General features: G+C 44.2%; 1 protein-coding gene across 6 annotated transcripts in view; it reads left to right on the top strand.

Moving 5' to 3' along the window:
* Positions 1 to 21,598, top strand: part of LOC109527140 (cAMP-specific 3',5'-cyclic phosphodiesterase 4C-like) — a 73,302-nt gene that overhangs the window by 41,256 nt on the left and 10,448 nt on the right. For 3 of the 6 annotated variants that reach the window (XM_019888868.1, XM_019888872.1, XM_019888870.1), the window contains exons 2-7: positions 13,316 to 13,510; positions 16,029 to 16,073; positions 16,986 to 17,022; positions 17,501 to 17,574; positions 17,685 to 17,737; positions 17,924 to 18,036. In XM_019888868.1, the coding sequence (XP_019744427.1) occupies positions 13,316 to 13,510; positions 16,029 to 16,073; positions 16,986 to 17,022; positions 17,501 to 17,574; positions 17,685 to 17,737; positions 17,924 to 18,036 (517 nt within the window). Of the gene's footprint in view, positions 1 to 13,315; positions 13,511 to 16,028; positions 16,074 to 16,985; positions 17,023 to 17,500; positions 17,575 to 17,684; positions 17,738 to 17,923; positions 18,037 to 18,588; positions 20,111 to 21,598 lie in introns of those variants that run through there. The other 3 variants (XM_019888869.1, XM_019888871.1, XM_019888873.1) reach the window with 2 other exon arrangements.

Here is a 21,598-nt window from a genome sequence, read left to right as displayed (position 1 = left end):
AGTCTCCGTCAGACACAGGAAATCCAAGTCATTGGAAAGGAAATACTCCCTCAGAATATGGGTCTTGTTTGTCAACGACCGGGCGTTTAACAACGCGATCCTTGTGGGAGTAGCAACGGGAGGGATTGCCTCTCCCGATTGCCGAGCCCGGGGGAATTCCCTCAAAAGCTTTCGCTGGATTTCTCGCCGAGAAAGGCGCAGAGGGTAGAAATGACGTGGCGCGGTGGGAGAGCCAACGACTGTTACCAAGCACGAGGCGACGGTGTCGAGGGCACGCCACGACGGAGTAATTCCGTGCGTTCGGGAACGAGCAGCGATCTTAGTGTGTCTCAGATCCCGTTTTAGCTTCACGAGCTGACCGCTACGGTTGCCGCGGCAACGGCGGCAGCGGCGGCGCTTCTGTGAAGTGGGCGACCGAACGCGGAAGAGATTAGCCGGCACATTAGCCAAGAACGGAGGTAGCGTCTTTTCACCACCGTCTTGCCAAAACGCGGCCGAATCTCCGACGTGTTGTTGAATCAATAACAACGACTGGCGATCGTAAACCAATCGGGACGCTGTTAGGAAGGTAACAAGCATTGCGAAGAGGAAAAAAACCCGAAATAGCAGGAGTGTCGCCGAACACACTGGCGCACTGTCCGCCATCTTGGATGTTTTCTGTATTCTGGTGAATATTGCTTTTGTGGAATATCATTTAAGCAGTAAAATTCACCCGTTTTCGTCCATCTCAGATGGCGGCCATTTTGCCACTTGCTGGTGACTGAAAATGATGTCACAGATTCTCAGCTCAGGGAGGATGCAGCCAATCATGACTCAGCTGTGGGCACTATGATGTCATTTTTCAGTCGACAGCAAATGGCAGTAGAAGGCAAAACAGCAGCCAAAAATGGGTGGAGTTTGCTGCTCACATCATATTCCACAAACTCAATATTAATCAGAATGCAGTGTTTACAACTAGTAAAGCAGCATAGATCAGATTATTGTAGAGAAAAAAATTGGACTTGATTTTATCTTTAAAATTTAGCTTGGTGAAATGGATATGCAAACTAAACAAATAATGAATTAATTAATCAGAAGTCAAGTACAGGGCATACATTTTTTACACAGCACTGTTTACATCTAAATAAATATTAAAGCCAATGCTTCATGTCAATTCTTAAGTGCCACAGTCAGTGTAAAATAAAGTTAGCCACTGTTAATAGTGAAACCCGTTTAATGTCAAAGGACTATCCAGTTGTTTTAAGTTTGTTGCAAATAAGATTAGAATTGAACAAAGTAAAAATGGTCGCTGCCGCCAAAAGTCCGCACTCTTTCAGTTCTTCCTGTACACCAGTTACTGAGCCAAGGCACATATTTTTACGAGGAAAATCACACAGCACACCACCAAGCAAAAATGTCGTGAAAATATCTTGCAATACAACAATGATCTCGTCTCGACTTAAAATTGGACTTTGTGTAAAATCTGGGTCTGTGTGAATGGCAACAAGTGGATTCACAGTCATCAATTGGGAATACATTTCATTTTTCTGCTTCTGGGATCGATCGCCGAACAAAGAATATTAATATCATTTCATGCTAGTGTGACACCTTCACTGAGCAAGCCTTTGTTGAACTTTTCTCAACCTCATCTCCCCCACGTCTCGCTTCACCTCAAAACCTTCCAATCCTTCTCCTCTCACTTGTCTCATTCTCTTCTCTGTTGTGCCAGACCATTCCACGGGACAGCAGTCTCAATGTGCGTGTTTGGACGTTGAGGGTGATGACTCAGAAAAGACACATTTGAGCCAGAATGATGTCATTTCAGCCCTGTGATTGGCTGGCAAGGGCGACCCGTTGTTCGACTGGTTAGCGCATCGGCATCACAGTGCAGAGGTGCAGGGTTCGATTCCTACTTCCTGTGTGGAGTTTGCATGTTCTCCTCGTGCCTGCGCGGGTTTTCCCTCCCACATTCCAAAAACATGCGTGGCAGGTCAATGGAACACTCTAAATTGTCCCTATAGGTGTGATTGTGAGCATGAGTGGTTGTTTGTCTATGTGTGCCCTGCGATTGGCTGGCAACCAGTTCAAGGTGTTCCTCGGACTGCCCGAAGACAGCTGGGATAGACTCCAGCATGCCCCGCGACTCTTGTGTGGATAAGCGGATCAGAAAGTGGATGGATGGATGGATGGATTGTCTGGCAATCAGTTCAGGGTGTACCTCACCTACTGCCCGATGAGAGCTGGGATATGCTCCTGCATGCCCGCAACCCTCCTGAGATGGATGGATGATTTCAATGTCAATCGATATAATCGCCCAAGCTCTACCTATTAGTCCAATGATTCTCAAAGTGTGACACAAGTCCTTCGAGTGGTTTGCTGACTCACTCGAGTGCGACACGAAAGAATCCCGGCCTACATACAGTACAGTAGAGATGCTTTCTTACATTGAGCAATCAATTATTACACACCTTAACATGTATTCTAACAGTTTCATGGCTACTTCTGTGGACATCGCCTACCTGCATGACTTTTGTGTAAACTGTAGTGAGATTTTTTTGGGTGTAATTTGGCAATAATTGGCCAAAGCAATGAAATAATTTGACTGCACTGACATTGAAGCATAAACTTCCTTTGTAATAAATAATCAGATCAAAGAAGTAACCTGCACGAGTACATGATAACTCTTCCACCCCTCATGTCCTTCAACATGCTTACACAGTAGAGTGTATCAGAGGTCACCATGTGCTCCATGTGCAGGAGGGCAGGCGTCACAGCGGCGTGGTGTTGTTTTCCAAAGGAAAGATCTGAGGCTGACGGCTGGCCTCTGACGGGGATTATAGCCATCCGCATACAGTAATAATTCTACACACACACACACACACACACACACACACACACACACACACACACACACGCACACACGCACACACACACACATATACACGCGTACACACACACACTAGTGACTTGGTGTAGTTTGGGCGCCACCTTGATCACAGTGCACCGATCACACTCATGCAAACACACACTTTCTTCATTTACAGAACAGCTGCTCATTTTACGTGCGTGCATCATTATCCAATTACCTGTTTGAAAAACATGCAAATTGATCACAGCTTTGGAACAGAAGCTATTTGTTGACTTTTTTTTCTTTTGCTGTCATATGACTGACTTAAAATTGTTACACAATCATGGGTTGAATAAACGCATGACATTCTGTCCACGCTCAAAAGATTCCAGTAAATAACGCAGCCTTTTCACAATCCAGTGAACCCCCGTTTATTACAGGGGATATGTTTCAGACTCAATTGAAAATCTGCGAAGTAGAAACACCAAGGTTCATTTAAAAAAGGGGGGTGGAAAAGTTTTTTTTTTACCTCTCCCGCATGTTTTAAACACATTATCTTGCTCACACAGTCCTTAAAATAGGAGTGGTTGCTTGAGGCTTTTTGTCACTCCAAGTTTTAAAACTGACACATGGAACTAAAGAGAAATAAACGCTGTACAGTTAAAAACGAAAAGAGTTCAACCAAACCATTTCATTTTGTTGAACAAAAGTCAGCTAGCTTTATGCTATAATTGCAGGCTAAGAGAAAGTAGCCTAGTTGTTCCAATAATTATAAGTCTTCACACAACTTCTTAAGCACATTATCTCACCGCAACATAAAAAAACTACATACAGTACTACAGTACTCAACCATATATCGTGGATAAAAAAAAAAAGTCAACATGTTCAAATGTCAGGCTTTTCGTGACATTAAAAAAAAAGACCAAGATGAATCATTTCAAATCTTTTTCCACTATTAACATGAATTAGAACTGGTACGGCTCATTTCAAGGAAAAGAATACATATTTTAGAGAGGGAAAATAAAAACTAACAACCCAGATAACGTGGTTGAAGAAGTGGGCACACTCTCTTATAATTGGGGATGCGGCCGTGTTTACAATAAACGCATGACATACAGGCTCATGTTAAATGGGCGATAGCACATTCCTGCCTCTATTTAAAGTACCTCAGATTAACTGGAAGTAAAGTTCAGATGTTCTAGTTGTCTTTCTTTTTTTGTTGATTCTTTCTGGCAGAAGCCTGAAGTTGTTTGGCTAACACCGACTGTCACTCCAAACTGTTCATAATTCTCCACCTACTCCACGAAAGGTACAAATCTCAAAATTCTGACTAACCATTCTGTAGAAACCTATTTTATAAAAATGCCTAAGTGGGAGAGTGAATGATGAATCGCAATGCAGCAGAGAAACGCTTTACTGGCCTGACTCTTATTCAGCCACATATCGGTCGTGATCACACAAAAAAAAAGGTCAGTGAGGTGGCTGTCTAACTAATCTGCGAGACTTGTTCACATTCATTTGAAGCATAGTCCACACCCTCTTTGTGAACAATGGATATCCAGTACATGTAAAAGAGCAGTTGCATAACAAGCGACCGTGCACAGCTGCCATTTAAACATGAGTACCGGTAGCTTGCTACCCCAGCTCTGTTTGTGTAGCAGATTTGGACCTCGGTTCTGGTTTCTGTCCTGTTTTATTTAACATGGCGGATTAGTCAGTAAGGGAGAAAAGGGCACCTGAACATGAAGCCCCTTTGCCATTGTTCTCTGGCAATCTGTTCGGGTGAATAATTATCGTTGGAAGAAGCAATATGCGAACCACAGTGCAACTTTGAGGGTCTAAATAAAAGACGTGTTCAAAAAAGGAATAATGAGCCTCCTCCCTCCATGTAAAGTCTATCATAGTAAATATGAAATGGGCAGCACAGCAGCACTTTTGGGGAATGACTAACCCACCTTTCATCTCTGGACCAGTCGTCTTCCCGGAGTACCGTCCATCGCTCCTCCATTGAATTGACTTGAGCATGTATAATGCGTTTCAATGTCATATGAAAGAAGTAGAAATACAAACTACGATAACATATTTGAAGCTACTGCCATCCCACTCTCGAGAAGCACAAACATGAATTCCAAAAAAGGAAGCTGTGCTCTACCCAGCGTTCGCCAACATGTTTTTGAAAAGCCATGAAATTGTCTCAGTCAAATCCGAAATTGGCTCACAATTTCCATGCATCCATCCAGTTTCTATAATGCTCGTCGATGTTAGTCACAGGTGAGCTGGAACTTTTCCCAGTTGACTTCGGGTGAGTGATGGGCCACACCCTGGACTGGTCACCATCGTTCACGCTCACGTTCACACAATCTACCAGTTTATTTTATGGGCAAATAATTATTCCGTTAATATTACTATTTACTATTTATTTGTATTTGTTACATTTATTTCATGATACAAAAGACAAAGCAGACATGTTTCCATGAAAACAAAAATTGATCAAAAAGAAGCAGAAAATAATAAATCTAAATCTAAATGTTTAAGACTCAATAATGTACGGGCTCAGTGAGCCACATTTAAAAACATGCAGCCTGTGCACTATACTACACAAACCTCTAATTTAGTGCCTTGAACCCTTTCAGGTACAGTGGTTACTATGGTGGTCAGCTGATCGTGTTGTCAGGTTACAGAGTGAATGAAAGGGTTAAATAAAGCTAACATAGAAGTTTTTATAATGTGTCAAGCAAACTCAGGCAAGCACAGGGAGAACATACACCCTCCACATCGGGCGGTCAAACCTTAGAACTGTGCAGGATGTGCTAACCTCTCTCCTACTGCACTCCAAAAATCAGAGCTTGAAATTTTTAAAAAATAAATCAATACTTTTATATTTCTGTCAAGAAGCTATGTGATGGACCCAGAGAAGATACGGAAATAATGAATGAAGGGTGACAGCTCGCCCCGCTAAAGCGGCCCATCGCCTCTCCTGCACTCGCTTGTTCGCTCCCGTGCTTTAACTCCCCCAGAAGGGACTGGCGTTGGTGTGACAGGCGGTGACGCAGGCAGGGTGTCCGATATTGGGGCCACTGACAGGGTGCCATCAATCACACCTTTTACCGGTCCGCCTCTTATGTAACCAACAGCGTAATGCAGTTCTCTCATTACATTTTTTCTTGTGGTTTTTTTTTTTTTGTTTTGTCAAAGGCATGTTGCGACAGCAGATTGATCAGTGATTATGATCAGTCGCCATGGCAGACATGTCTTAGGTGTGCTCACTTTGGATCTTATGCTGCCCTATATGACGACGTGAGTAAGCTGAATATTTTTTTGCCGATTTGGAATGATATACAGGACAAACGCAGTACCTCATTAATATTACAATTTTGAGTGAGTACAAAATGAGTTCTTTTACTTAATGCATGTTTCTGGTTCAGCAGTTTGTGCCATCCTTGAATGTTAATTTTTATGCGAGAACCCTTTGTGCTGGGAGGGGAAAAATATAGCATGTGCTTACTGTTTTGTTTTCTTCAAACCCTTAGGATAGTGGATGTTTCATACATGCATTGAAAAATTGAATATATTAAGAACATGTTTATTACAGCGGCCCGGTAGTCGAGTGGTTAGCACGTCGACTTCACAGTGCAGATGTACCGGGTTCAATTTCAGCTCTGGCCTTCCTGTGTGGAGTTTGCATTTCCCCCTGTGCCTGTGTGGGTTTTTTCCGGGTATTCCGGTTTCCTCCTACATTCCAAAAACATGCATGGCAGGCTGATTGAACACTCTAAATTGTCCCTTGGTGTGAGTGTGAGTGCGAATGGTTGTTCGTTTCTGTGTGCCCTGCAATTGGCTGGCAACCGGTTCAGTAGACAGCTGGAATAGGCTCCAGCACCCCCGTGACCCTAGTGAACATAAAGCGGTTTGGGAAATGAATGAATGAATTCATTTTGCATATATTTAGAGTATGTACAGTATCTTTATTGTCATGCATCTGGATAGTAGGTGCGTGGCCCTATATGGACCCCCACAGTGGCACTGATGAAAAAATTGTGCCCCCCCCTTCCCCCTCCAGCATTTAAGATGGCAATCCCCGCTCCTAATTGTCCATAGATGTGAATGGTTGTTTGTCTGCATATGCCTTGCAAGTGACTGGTGACCAGTCCAGGGTATACCCCAGCTCTTGCCCAGTGTCAGCTAGGATTGGCTACAGCTCACTTGCAAACCCTCGCCTCACGAGGACAAGCTCAATAGAAAGTGGATGGATGAATGTTGTGTAATTATATGAGATTTTGCCCTTATTTTGAGAAAAGTAAAACACCACCAGAAACTACAACCTCAATATTGAACATTGTCAAAATTCATACCTTTCTGACAGCAACAATTAAGATATCCTTTATTTGTCCCACACTGGGGAAATTTACAGTCCACAGCAGCAAGATAATGGGTAGAAAGAAGAAAGAAGAAAAGAAAAACAAACACCGTTCGATTAAGTGCAATATAAATACAGATATGGATAGGGTCGCAGTGCTATTTACAATTGTCTTCCACATCATTTTATTTTTTATTCAGCAGCCTGACAGCAGTCGGTTGGAACGAGCGGCGGTATCTCTCCTTCTTGCAGCGCGGGTGCTTTCGTGCCCAGTCGCTCCAGTCTCTTTCTGTCCCGGGCCGAGATGCTGCCTGACCAGCAGACAATGCCATAATGGATGGCCGAGGCCACCACCGAGTTATAGAAAGTCTTAAGGAGTGACCCCTGAACCCCAAAAGACCTCAGTTTCCTGAGTAGGAAGAGTCGGCTCTGTCCTTTCCTAATCAGGGTGTCCGTGTTTGTAGACCAGTCCAGTTTGTTGTTTAGAAGAACACCTAGGTACTTGTAGGAGGTCACCCTCTCTATGTCCATACCCTGGATGTTCATCGGTGCTGGTGAGGACTGTTTCCTGCTGAAATCCACAACCAACTCCTTAGTTTTCCTAGGGTTGATCTGGAGGTGATTCTGCTGGCACTAGTCCACAAAGTCCTTCGTCAGTCCCTTGTACTCCCAATCGTCCCCCTCTGTAATGAGGCCAACAATCGCAGAGTCATCGGAGAACTTCTGAAGGTGGCAGTTTGGAGTGGTGTGTCTGAAGTCCGAGGTGTATAGGATGAACAGGAATTACGAGCTTTAGGAGTCATTGTTTTCATCAGTTTGTGAGGATTTCCAACATGAGCTTTCCACTAAGTGTCTCTTTACATTTTAGTCCTAAGTGGCAAGTCTTGTCGTACCCCTTATGCCCAGTAGAGGGACTCCTTGACAATGCTCAAAACTGCAGCTAATATACCTGTACTTTGAGAATTAGTGGGAAATTGCGTGCACTAGTGTGAACATCCATGTATCACTACGGTTGCGTTCCAGACCAACCCGCAATAGCTGAAAATCTCTTAATATAGAGACGCCATCGTAAAAACATTTTAAACCCCTCCCCCACCCATGATTTCAACCCATGTAAGCTTATTAAAACACATAAACTGATTGAAACACTTTTTCCAAAGCAATCCTTCGCACCTGGTCTCTCCCCTGCTCGCATAGTTCTCCAAATATGAGGCATAGTGTACTTGCTTCAAGCTCTTTATTTGACTCCCCCAGTTAAAGTCCACTGTAAGACTGACACAAAAAGCAAAGGATCATCAAACATTTTATATTTAAACAGCCAAACCGTGTTTGTAATTTCACCCGATGAAACTCTGCTAGCTTCATATTAAACATATTTTACGAAACACCACAGAAAGGCCAAGGGAAATTAGCATTGATGCTACTGCATCACAGACGTCATTGTTATGGATGTTATTGGGCTGATTTGACCAATAACACAGAAACAAAGCAGACAACAATACTGACAAGCTTATATTGTCTTTGCGCAGAAGCAACCATGACTATTAATGGAGTTGACTGTATTTTGGGGTATAAAACCTGCTTTTTCATTTTAATATTTTATCAGCAGACGTATATTTTTTTCGTACTCCATTGCCCAGGGGCATCGTAAAAGGGCTTTGAATGTACAGGGTTAACCACAGCAACAATTTTCATGTTTGGTCTTCAGCCAACGATGAGAAGAAAGGAGCGTTAGCGCAGAGCGCCGATGCGGATGTGGAACCGGGAGTCGCGGCTTGGAGTTGAAGCGGATTACGTGGAACAGGAGAAGTGAACTAATCTCTTTTTGTCAATGGACGCTACAGCTTCGTGTTTGCTTTCAAAACTTAGCTTGTAGCAGACATGTGCACATTTTCAGCATGACGTCTCTGATCCACTGGTAAAAGGACACTTTGATCCTCTCCTCTTTCGTCTATAACTGCTTCAGACAACAAAGTGTATGCAGGAAAGTGGTGAAGATTGCACAACTGTCTGTGTCCTATGTGTTGTGTTATTTTTGTTATTTTGACTTCAGGATGGCGCCGCGAGAGTGGCTGCCTTTCCAGCAGCTCCTATATTTTGTTGTTCTACGTCTTCCTTTCATAACTTTGCTGCTGTGAATTGGGAATTTCTCCATTGCGAGACTAATAAAGGTTTTCTTATCTTATCTTATCTTATACGGATTGCAACCAGACCTCTGGTCCTCAAGCCAACCGTCGTCCCAATTTCAGTACTTTGCTTACCTTAATTAGCATGGTGAACTGTAGCAAACACACGTGTCAAAACAGTAGCCCTTGAACTCAGTGTTCCAGTCTTTGTAAAGAAAGAGTTTTTGATGCGACTCGCGGTGAACCTCATTGTGACTATAACTACTGTATATTTACAGTAGCGGCTTCCATAACCTTTTTCCATTTTCCCAATCATTATTTTCTTCAACATTTTATTCTTATTACTATCCAAAGGACTACAATCAATGGCCTAAGCACAAAGTCAACATTGTTCGGTTTTCATCATTTTGAAATCATCCTATCATTTTGGTGCCTTATTGACCACTCCTTGAGTTGTGTGGAATTCAGTGTTGTGCCGAGCCTTGGTCCGCTCGCCTGTGTTGAACTCAAACCAAACCAGCATGAGCAAAAAAAAAAAAAAAAAAAAAAAAATGGAAGTTAACTGGCAGTGAGCGAAAGTCGTGGGCGATGTTTTGATCTGTGGGCTAATTTTAGCTCAGCATCGGCTTCAAATAGAAACCTCCCCATTAGTATGTATGAATGGATGGGGGTGGGGGAGGAACCCATTCTGGGGTGCAGCGGGAGAGCAGAGCAGATAGAGGAAGGGGGAGGGGGGGCCCTGTGTACTCTACCTGAAATCCTATTTTTAGCTCCAACGATTCCACTCTCAGTCTGTTCCCCCACGCGAGGGAGGCTAAATTTAGCTGCTTGGAAGCAGAAGCGTGTTGCCCGACCAAAAATAGAAACGAGTTTATGGTCAGAGCATGCGGGAACAGAGAGGGGTGTCACATCATACGCAAGGAGAGAAGGTGACAGTTGGAGAAAAATAGCAAAGATGGAGAGTGGCGAGCATGAGATGATGCCCAAACGCAGGGCACACGTTGACAAACAACCATTCACGCTCACAATCACACCTTGGGAAAAATTTAGCGTGTAGAATTAACCATGCCTGTTTTTGGAATGTGGAACTCGGAGTGCCTGGAGAAAACCCACACAGGCGCGGGAGAACATGCAAACGCCACACAAGAAGGTTGGATTCGAAGCCTTGACGTCTGCACTGTGAGGCTAGCTAAATTCAGTACTTCAGAAGTGAAAGCCACATGTTTCGACATCATTGTGTGTGTGATCAAGCCACTGATTTGTTTACATCACTGTCGTGATGTGATTTTATCCCTTCCCGACTTTTATTGACGCTACATTTGTTTAGTAGAATTCTGTAAAGTTGTCATTGTGAAGGCTTAAAAGCATGCAAGCCAAAGTTTTCAGTAAGTGAACAACTCTTGTTGGAGTAGATAATGAACCCTTTTTTCATATTTATTCACCGTTCATTTGCCTTTATTTTGGCATAGGTCCAACCTATCAGACCAAAACATTTATGTCTTATAAATCTGATATTTTAATTTAACTGTCACACAGATCAATTTATTGTCTGATTGTTCAAAAATACATAGGAAGAAGACATTGAAAAAATAATCGGATATGAATTTGCAATTGCAGTATTGGGGAAAAAAATCTGAATGAGATTATTTTTCTAAATCGTTGTACATGTTTTTCATAACGACCTGCACTGCATTGTACCAAAACAAGAATTGGGCTGGACTCTTGGCATGTTGGTTGTGTGCCTTGAAGATGCATCCAAATATTTTCAAATGTCCTTGAAAAACTTTTTGACATTACGCACCTTGAAAGCTCATCACACAAGCCTCTACTTTTATCTTGCTCGCTCCTCTGTACCGCCCCTCGCTGTCCTCCCGCTGACTCCTCTGCTACATCTATTGCAGTCAGTGGATCTGAAGCTGTCACATGAATGGAGCGGCAAGGGCTGTTGTTATGTAATAGCCAGTAACACAGCAGCGTCTTGTCCTCATGCATGCAGCACCCTCATTGGTTAGCGGAGCCAGAGGAGGGAGGATGGGAAGAGAAGATCTTCCTTTTTTTTTCCTTTTTTTTCCTTTTTTTTTTTTTTTTTGCATATTGCAGCTCCTACAGCTGTTTATTCCAATGCAATGGTAGAAATTATGGTATCTTTAAATTACCACAGCACACGTTTGCGGTTGTAGATCACATGCATTGGTTCGGAAATTTGAGTCATTTACTCATTAACATTCATCAATGGCCTCCTCCACGGTTAATCAAAACAAACACAACCCCCCTCCCACCTCCACCACCACCACCACACACACACGAAATAAACATTTATATATGTATGTATAAATGATATGTATTCAAACAAAATGTTCACCCAATCATATGATTTTATTGAATGCTACCTTAATGCGTGCTTAATGCTAGCATGTGATGCAAAACGGACAGACTGTGGATGTTGCGGTAACAATAAACCTTCAAACAATTGCTCCTTTAACACACACTTAGCAGCAACATTTAGAAACAATAAAAGACTACGAAGCATTGTGTATTTAACCCTTTAATGCACCCTGATGATAAGCTGTCCACTGTAGTAACCGCTGAAAGAGTTAATTGGCGAAATGTTTAGCCAAACCATATCATTGTATCTAATGAAAGTCCACCAGCTAAATTCTAATATGCTACACACTATTGAGGCACTAACAGCTATAAGCGTAGATGCTACGGTACTTCCAAACTTAAAAATAACTGCTCGTGAACACACGTGGACTAACTTTACATTTGTGATTGTCTGGTCAAGGATTAAGGATTGCGTTGCCCTTCCGAGTGTGGATCAATTCCAGCAATGTGCCCAGCCTGTGAAGAAGGCATGCGCTCGACGAAGCTGCGTCTTGTCGGATCAGGAGGAAGTCCCCCTTGCCTATTTTTAGCCCCTCACTCTCATATGAACTCAAGTTTGTGCACGCAGGTCTAATGATGTTCAGCTATTTTTATACCTCCCCTTTTATGACATGAAGTTTCATAGCCTCAACGTTGTTTGAGTGTGCTTGACACAGCTGTTGTCTATTGTGTCATGTATACACTCTTAATTACAGTGTTTCCCCACTATATTGCTGTTCTCTGTTCGCACCCCCTGCCCATTCAGCTTTTTTTTTTTTTTTTGCAGCGCCAGCATACTTACAGTCTCTTTTGATTGCAGATTTTCACCTGTGGTGGGTGGATCAGGAAGCCATACCAGGATAAATGGGCATTCACTGGAATCTCCTCTGAACTTTCAATGTTCTGATCAATGTTTTCATGAAATTGTCCTCAACTGTTGTACACATGGAAAAATAAATGCTGCATCGTAAAACACGCTGTATTCAACCGTACAATTGCCAGGACTGAGAGTTTTCGACCTCGCAAATACTTCTGATGGATGGATGGACAGACGGGCTGAATATTTTGGCTCATTTTGATGTTTGTTGTTACACCACACTGAACAGACTTCAGAACCTCAGCGACACTTTCCCACATGTCACACTGTCACACCCGCTAAAGAGTGTGCATTGTGCTCTTTCTTTCTTCTCCACCTTTTGGATTTGCAGATTAAAGTCTGTTTGTTAAATGCCAGTTTGTGATATTTTCATTTGGGACTCTTATGTTTAATATCCACTTTAGTGTCCCGTTGTCACTGGAATTTTCTCCACAGTCCACCAAAGTTGGAACTGAGATCATCACCGTTTTTAGCCAGCTCTTGTCATCACAAAGTAAAGAAAAAAATCAGCGTACTGAGCAAGCACTTTGCAGGCGCTGTAGTATTGCGAACTCGATGTCAAGTCATGCAGCTCATTAAAAAGAAAAAAAAAATCGTTTTGATTGGCTGGCAACCGGTTCAGGGTGTCCCCTGCCTACTGCCCGAAGACGGCTGGGATAAGCTCCAGCACCCCCCATGACCCTTGTGAGGATAAAGCGGATCAGAAAATGAATGAATGAATGAATGTTTCAATCTTGTCTCTTCCTCTGTCTGTCTGTCTGCAGCTTTGATGTGGAGAATGGCTTGTCGGCGGGACGCAGTCCAATGGACGCTCAAGCCAGCCCGAACTCTGGTGGTCTGGTCTTACAGGGCAACTTTCCTCACAGCCAGCGGCGAGAATCATTCCTCTACCGCTCCGACTCAGACTTTGACCTGTCATCCAAAATTCCTTTGAGAAATGCCTCCGCCGCGAGCGACTTGTAAGTTTATGTGTTGCACATCTGATTACCAGGTAAACTGTGAACATGTTTGTCAGGTCAGAGGGGTTGTTCTTCTCCAATTAAGTATGACAACTTTATTCTGACTTTTTACTGCCTGGGTATTACGTGAGTGCTGTGGTGGATACAGTCTTAATTGGAAGCAATTAAAACTACAGTTGAATCTCAATTGAACGGTCTCATAACCTTTGGCAAAGTTAAAGAACCAAAATACTCTTCTCGCGTGTGATGTCATCACTCAGTTAGGACATCAGAGAAGTCATCACATTGCAGTTGCTCAAGGGCTTGACAGGGTCCAAAAACAGACCAGGTGGATCAGCGGATCCCAAAAATGTAGACTCAAATGAATGGCAATACAAAAATATTGATGTCAAGAAAAGCAAAAGACCAAAAAAGTATAAACAGAAATCGCCAGCGACAAAAAGCGCTTGCAAACGGCAAGGTAAAGTTGGTTACGGAAAATCCACAAAATACAAAATGACAATAGGGGTGTTCACACGGCAAGATTTGCTCCAGTGCTACACCGGCGCTGCGCCAGTAGAGCGTTCACACGTGCAAATTTGCTCCGGCGTAGCCCCGGAAAACAGCTTACATCGGAGCAAATTTGATCCACCTCAGGGAGGTGGTTTAAAAATTTGCTCCAGAGCAAATGCTCGTTTGCGGGGCACCACCGATGTAAAATGGTACGTGTGAATGCTACAATTTGCTCCGGAGCAAATGCTCGTTTACGAGGGGGGAGTAGCCGCGCTACTCATGAGAAGAGTTGATTACATACGGCGAGAATGCCTTGCTTTCGTGCTCTGTCGGACTTCCATCATGTGTTTGTTTAATAACAAGACACAAGATATGGCTAGTAACAGTAGCAAGCACCTCTTGGGTTATACCAGTCCCCAAACGTCATCTTTCCTTTTGTAGGAGACTGGACTGTCTCGGAGTTGTTTGTGTAGTTTGTTCCTTTGTTGTGTGTTCACAACCCCCCGTGCCCCATAGAATTTATTTTGTGATTTCCTCTCTTGATTTTTCTGTTTGGCGCATTCCATTTTTGCTTTTCTGAGTGTCATTGAAGTCATCGTTGATTTACGTTTTCGGGGGCGGTCACTCTCGAGCAGAAGGCACGGAGACTGAGAAGGAGAAGGACGTGCCTGTACAGTAGTTGCTTGAGTTGTGTATACGTTTTGCAAAGAACCAACACGACAGCTCATTTGTTTTCTGTCGTTTTGCTCCGCAGCAGAAACTGGCGTGTGAATGCAAGTGGAGCTGCAACGACGCTGCGCCGGTGCTAATACGCTCAGGGGCTTTGTACGTGTCAACGCTCCACAAAATTTGCTCCGGTGTAAAATATATCACAACAAAATAAATTGGTGCAGCGCCGGAGCAAATGTGTGCCGTGTGAACACCCCTAATAGTCCAAACACATGACAGTAAAACTAGTCAAAAATGACTTTATAATAAAGATACTTGCAAAACCAAAATCTATCAAGAAAAAGCAACTATGAGGTCTAGAAAATAGCACTTGGGCATGAACAGGGTCAATAATCCGACACAAACTGAAGACTTGTCAGCCCTTAAATACCCAGGAGCTTGATTGGGAGACGAGATACAGTTACGCACCACTGAAATACCCAGGAGCTTGATTGGGAGACGAGATACAGGTGCACCACTTACGGGTCACACCCAACACTCCAACTGGTGCTGAAAACAAAACAAAAACAAAGAAGAGCAGAAAATGACAGGGCTCAAGTCATTACCACTCCTGGCCGGCTCACCTGTTTTCTGAGTTTGGACGCGAGACCTTTGCAAACTGAGCCCTGATTGGTCCTCACCTGAGCCCTGAGCAACTGCGATGTCACTTTCGGTTGACAGCAAGTGGCAAAATGCCACCCCCCCCTCACCGAGATGGATGAACACAGCTTGATTTTGTTGAATAATTCACATTCCGCAACCAGAATACCGTGTTTAGACTACTTGGGCTGAATAGAATATAATGTAAGGAAAATATGGGCCTTCAAAACACGTATACTACAGTACACTTTATAAAACCTGTTTACTTCTTTGCATTCCCTTTTTATTATGTTAACATTTTTTAATTGGATAATGTGCTATTTTGCTTCATGTAACAAAAGTAATGGTGGAGTTTTTTTGGGGGGGAGGGAGGGTGCTGCAATGGATTAATTGCATTCCAATTCATTTTGATTAGGAAAATTGATTTCAGTAAATTGAGTCATGACCTGTATACCTCAATAGATGTTCTACCTACCGATTTGCTGCTCTTGACATGAAAGTTTTGTTGGATTCATTTAGTTTCCCAACTTGCTGCAGGTGCCATTTATTCAACTTGTCCCTCGGTATCCGAATAAACGTATCCATTTCAAGATCGCAAACAGAAAGTCAAGGGGCCCTTTTTGTCTGCACGCTTTTTCCCGGCCCTTGATGCACACAGTGAAACACTTGAAACAACGGCAGGCTCCTTTCACTACTTCATGACTGTCTGTTTTTCAAGGGAAGAAAGCTTGAAGCACTGGGAAGTCAACTGGTTGTCATCTCGGTGAGAGCAACAGAAAAAAAAATCTGATGAAATCGCTGATTTCCATCCCTTCATGTCTTCCCTGTTAGACAGCTTCATGACCGACTCACTCCCACTTTCCTCCTGCCAAAAGTGACTAAAACCTTGACTGAATAAAACTTAATTCACCTTCGATCCCTTTGGTTCCCCTAAACACCGTATTATTTTTTGATTTTTGTGTGCATGGCGTTTATTTTGTGTTTGTTTTAACAAAAAGGAGCCACATGTTGTTGGTCTGACTAATATTCCATCCACCCTGTTTTGTTCCCTCACCAAACATCAGCAGTGCATGGACCATTTTCTTGATACGACAGTTGTCACAAAAAAAAAAAATGCAACCCGTCCATTACTCACTCATGTTTTCCTTCATGCCATAAAATGTTCTTATTTCCTCCAATTTAATACATTAGACTTCATGTCTACATTGCAGTGACTCAATGAACAGCTGCGTCAAAACAAAATGTCGAAGTAATGGCCAGTCAAAGAGTTTTGGACATGCTGCGTTTTACACTTAAGAATATGTGGTCAGTTATAAGTGCTTTTATTAATGTGTGTTATTTACATTGAGATTGATACTTTGTATGATGAAGGCAAACTGTGAATTGTTGTCTTATCTGAACAACATGTTGATCTTTTTTTTTGTGTTTGTTTCTTTGTTTTTTTACACACTGATAATATGGTAGAATTATTATAAATCAATTTAATTTCAATATATTGGTTCTTTTGTAGTTTGCAGTGTTTTACGACTACACTGCATCATACCCAGCAGTGATTCCGACCTTGTTTATACTGTTCCTCATTAAATAAACAGTACATGTCCAATAAATGCCGCCTCTTTTACACCCTTTTTTGTTTTGTATTGATTCATCTCGTGTTTCTTCTGTCCTCATGCAGACATACAGAAGACATGATTGTCACACCGTTTGCACAGGTGAGGCCTGAAGATGAAAAGACATGGCATTGGGATTACCCAGGGAGCACAAGACAAAAAAAAACAAAATGGGCTCCATGTGCACAGCCAAATTTCTCTGAGCTGAGTGCTGACCCAGGGCTACAGATTCGATCAAAACAGCACAGAGGTCGTGCTCACTGAATAAATTGAAAAACAAATGTTATGCCGAGATGGAGTGAGTCGCTGATGGCGTAGTGGTATACTCGCTTGACTTGTGTGCAGGCAGCGTGGGATCCGTTCCCACTCAGTGTGGATGTGGATGTGAATGGTGGTTTGTCTATGTATGTGCCCTGCAACTGGCTGGCGACCAGTTCAGGGTGTAGCCTGCTTTCCGCCTGAAGTCACCTTGAAGAGGCTCCAGCGATTCACCGTGACCCTCTTCGGGATAAGTGGTGTTGAGAACGGATGGACAGATGGATGCTGAGATGGATTGACGATGTGCTCATTCATTTCGCAGGTCCTCGCCAGCCTGAGGACAGTCCGGAGTAACTTTGCTGTCATAGCTGGCCAGCAAGATCGGCCAGCCAGCAAGTAAGCCTTTTTGGGGAAAAGTCTCTACTGTCTGCACTGCAGACGTGCAAGCGACTGCAAAATACAATCACGTTGTCGTGAAATAAATGGAAGTCAATCTGTCTCCGTAGGACCCGATCTTCTGGCAGCAACCCGCCATCCATGTGCAATACCAGTCTGGCAGGTCAGTGCCCGCATTCCGTTGGCTAGTGGCTGTATCTAGTTCCAGTATCTCAGTCAAGTAGTACTACGTCAAACTATTTCATTGACTCCAATTCCTACGAAGACGGGGCCAGGCATCACAGTGCATGAATGCTTTCAGGGAGTTGAGTCTGTCCCATAATAACCTCACTATGTTGTCCTGGAGCAGAGGAGCCTCACCAGCAGTTAGCCATAGAGACTCTGGATGAGTTGGATTGGTGTCTGGAGCAGCTGGAGACCCTGAAAACCCGGCACTCTGTCAGCGAAATGGCCTCGAACAAGGTAAGTGTGCTACCAACGCATCACATGTCAGTGCTAACATTTTGGTAACAGCACGGGGATCCATTTCCGCTCCATCACTATACGACAGTCTCCTGCAAAAGTAGTGGAATGGTAAGGTCAATTCATTTGATTTTGTTGGACATGGACCTATCAACCACTTCAAGTTTTATCCCGTTGATGCCGAAACATGCAACAGCACATACCATTGTTGTGCCATTCCCCTTACGCCAATAAAGTGTGAAAGTTTATTTTTTAAGATGTTACAGTGGTGCCCCGCCCACGGATTGCACTTTTCGCGGACTCACTACATGGCAGATTTTTTTTCAAGCGCAATTTTTTACGGCTTGCAATCCACATTGTGTCCTCTTTGACTTCCCGTATTCTTGACAGCGTAATTGTGCATGCTGTTTTTTACAGCAAAATGTGAGAAAGTCTGAATAGTGAAGTTTACGGCCTTAAAACTTCTAGCATTAATTTTTTTTTTTTTTTTTAAATCCTACTTTTCGGATTTCACCAATCGTGGGTTGTTTTTGGAACAACCCCCCGTCCCATCGCCACGATAAACAAGGGAGTACCGTATTTGATGTTCCCCTTTGTGCATCGCTACAGTGGCCAAAGTCGAGTGATCAAAGTGTTTCACAAAGTCCAGTAATGGCATGCGATGTTTGTTCACTGTTAACTATACAAAGCCATAAGAGCATCCATCGCTGTCCCATGGAAGGAGGAAGAGGTTTCCTCCATGAATGAGCAGGAGGCTTTCGTGCCTGCAACTAGAGGCAAGACGCACACCCTTCCCCCCACTCGTGCAGAAAAATGTGAATGAGGATGAAACAGCATCCCCTCCATCCAACCCCCTCACATCCCTCTCCTCTCCTTCCCCGCCTCCCCATACACTTCCCTCTTTCCCGGGACCCAAGCCCAACATTGGCGTGATTCCTACGATTGGACCGCCCAATCGTTGCAACACGTACACACACGTCACCACGTACGGTATATTGTCTGCCCGTACATACGTCATGCCAACTACTGCACTGCACACGCTCACGCGGCAGCATCATGGGTTCCGCGCTCACTCAATGAGCAGCATCAGTCAATGGGTGAGAATGATCAACGCTGACACTTGAGGAGAAGGGCGGCGGGCACGCGCTCAGCCGAATGAGCGTTGTTTCCGCATCACTGACAACTTTATCAAACAATTTCAGTCAAGAAAAAAGGATGTGTGGATAGGGTGCAAGTGAGCCCTCCAAGTGCTTTGTGGACACCTCGCTTCCTGTGACAATTGTCTTTTACCACATGCAGTACAATTGAATGTGCTGTCTCCAGTTGTCGTGGTTAATTTACTGCATCATGAAAGCATGTCCAGTATGTATACATACAAACCATATGTACATATGTACTATGTGTATATACAGTGTGTGTGTGGGTGTGTGGGTGTCCTCACATTATTGTGGTACGTGATGTACTATTTTTATTTTTGGCTTCATGAATGAACACCCCTCCCCCCCAACCACCATCATCACCACTGTTCTCTTTCAACATTTTTCTCCATATCATCTTCAAACTTGGAGCACATGGTGCATTTCCCAACCTCCAGCACCAACATGCTGGGCCCCTCCCACTTTGTGTTGCTTTCGACCAATGAGAGCGCTGCGGCTCTCTTGGGCTCTGCTGCAGCACTGGCATGATTGGCTGCTATTCTTAGACCATTTTTTGGAGGGAGGCGTGGATGAGAGTAACTCCTGCCTGTGTTTACACACACACACGCACACACGCAAGAGCAGGCAGTAATGGATTGAATGAAGGAGAGTTGGGAAGGAAGACGTATGATGACAGCATTCCCACGGTGCTTCCAGCTCTCGCTTTCTCGGACGGCCGCTTGTATTGATCAAGGCTTTCCCCGGGGCTCGCGGTGGCTTCCTCCCAGGGACATGGTGAAGAAGCACAGGGCAGTGACGGACAATGACCGCAAAGCTCGGCTCTCCCACCTCAATTTAATTCTTGTTCCCATGCTTGATTTTGCGCTGAAATGCCAGAAGTGAATCCTTTCGTCTCGGAGTCGAGGATTTTCATTCAGGTAAGAGAGGACTGGACTGATGAATAAGCTTTGAGGATGCTGAGGGGAACCGCACAAGCGGCTCACCTCTTGTTGCTCTTGTGAATCAGGAAGAGCTGATGTTAAGGAATGTCAAGGGGGGATACTTTGCATTAGATTCATCAATTCTCTTCGGTTCGCCTCGTATTTCATGGCAATACCGCATACACGGGCTCATCTTTATACCAAAAGTGATGGTTGTGGCAAGAATGATGTGCTGTTTTGTGCGCATGTGTTTGTTCAGTGTTGCTATAGACATTGAATTAACTGACTGCTTACGCTTGACTCTCAGCTGTGTTTGACAGTTTGGTTGTTTACATCTGCGTCGGCTATGGAGAGGCGTAGTTGAAAGCAAAAGAATCATCATTTACTTATAAAAATCAAACTGCCCCCCAATATTACAAAATAGCACCAAAAGTCTACTGTGTGGCAGTCGAAAGGAGCACACACGATTGCCTGTAGAACACGTCTTTATTCCAAGACTGCCAACAAGTAGATCTGAACAGTTACAACTTGTGCCACAATCCTTGACATAACCACGCCCCCTACTACATGCCTGCTGGGTGAGAAGCATGGTCCTAATGTCCGCCACACAGCCCCCCCCTGAACACCCAGAAAGGCAATCAAAATGACAACTTCACCGGTGGTCTTATTAGCCTGCCACAACGACTACGCAGTCCGTCTTCTGGTGGCGCAGGCGAAACTAGTCGGGCAGGAGGCACAGGTGAGACACGAGTGGGAGAACGACACTCAACACCGACACGCTGAAGGGAGGCTGGGGGCTTCGGAGGACGACCAAGGCGAGGGACCTGGGTAGCACATCACCCGCAACCAAATGAGCTGGTTTGAGCCTATCTAAGGAAACACACTCCCTTCGCCCACCCATATCGATCCCAAAATTCTTATCACCGTGCTCAAGCACCCGGAATGGGCCGTCATACGGTGGCTGGAGGGGCGAGCGGTGGGCATCATGGCGCAAAAAAACAAACCGGGCCGACATAAGCGCAGACGGTACGAACACTTTAGGAACAAAATAGTGAACCGGTGTTGGAGTTAGGGGTCCCTCCGACAAAAAGGGGAAGGAAGGCGCGCCGGAACCTTCTGGCAGAAATTGACCGGGAAGGCCCGACATAAGCGCAGACGGTACGAACACTTTAGGAACAAAATAGTGAACCGGTGTTGGAGTTAGGGGTCCCTCCGACAAAAAGGGGAAGGAAGGCGCGCCGGAACCTTCTGGCAGAAATTGACCGGGAAGACGAAGCGGCTGACCGAGCACCAACTCAGCAGGGGCGGCATTAAGATCCTCTTTCGGAGCCGAACGTAACCCAAGCAAAACCCACGGAAGGCGGTCGACCCAGTTACCGTCCGAAAGCGCAGCCCGCAGCGCAGCTTTTAACGACCGGTGAAAACGCTCACACAACCCGTTAGCCTGTGGGTGGTAGGCCGTAGTGCGGTGTACCTGCACACCCA

This window comes from Hippocampus comes, unplaced genomic scaffold, assembly GCF_001891065.2.
Source record: "Hippocampus comes isolate QL1 unplaced genomic scaffold, H_comes_QL1_v1.1 scaffold228, whole genome shotgun sequence".
Lineage (NCBI taxonomy): Eukaryota > Metazoa > Chordata > Actinopteri > Syngnathiformes > Syngnathidae > Hippocampus > Hippocampus comes.
This window is presented reverse-complemented; position numbering and strand designations above follow the sequence as displayed.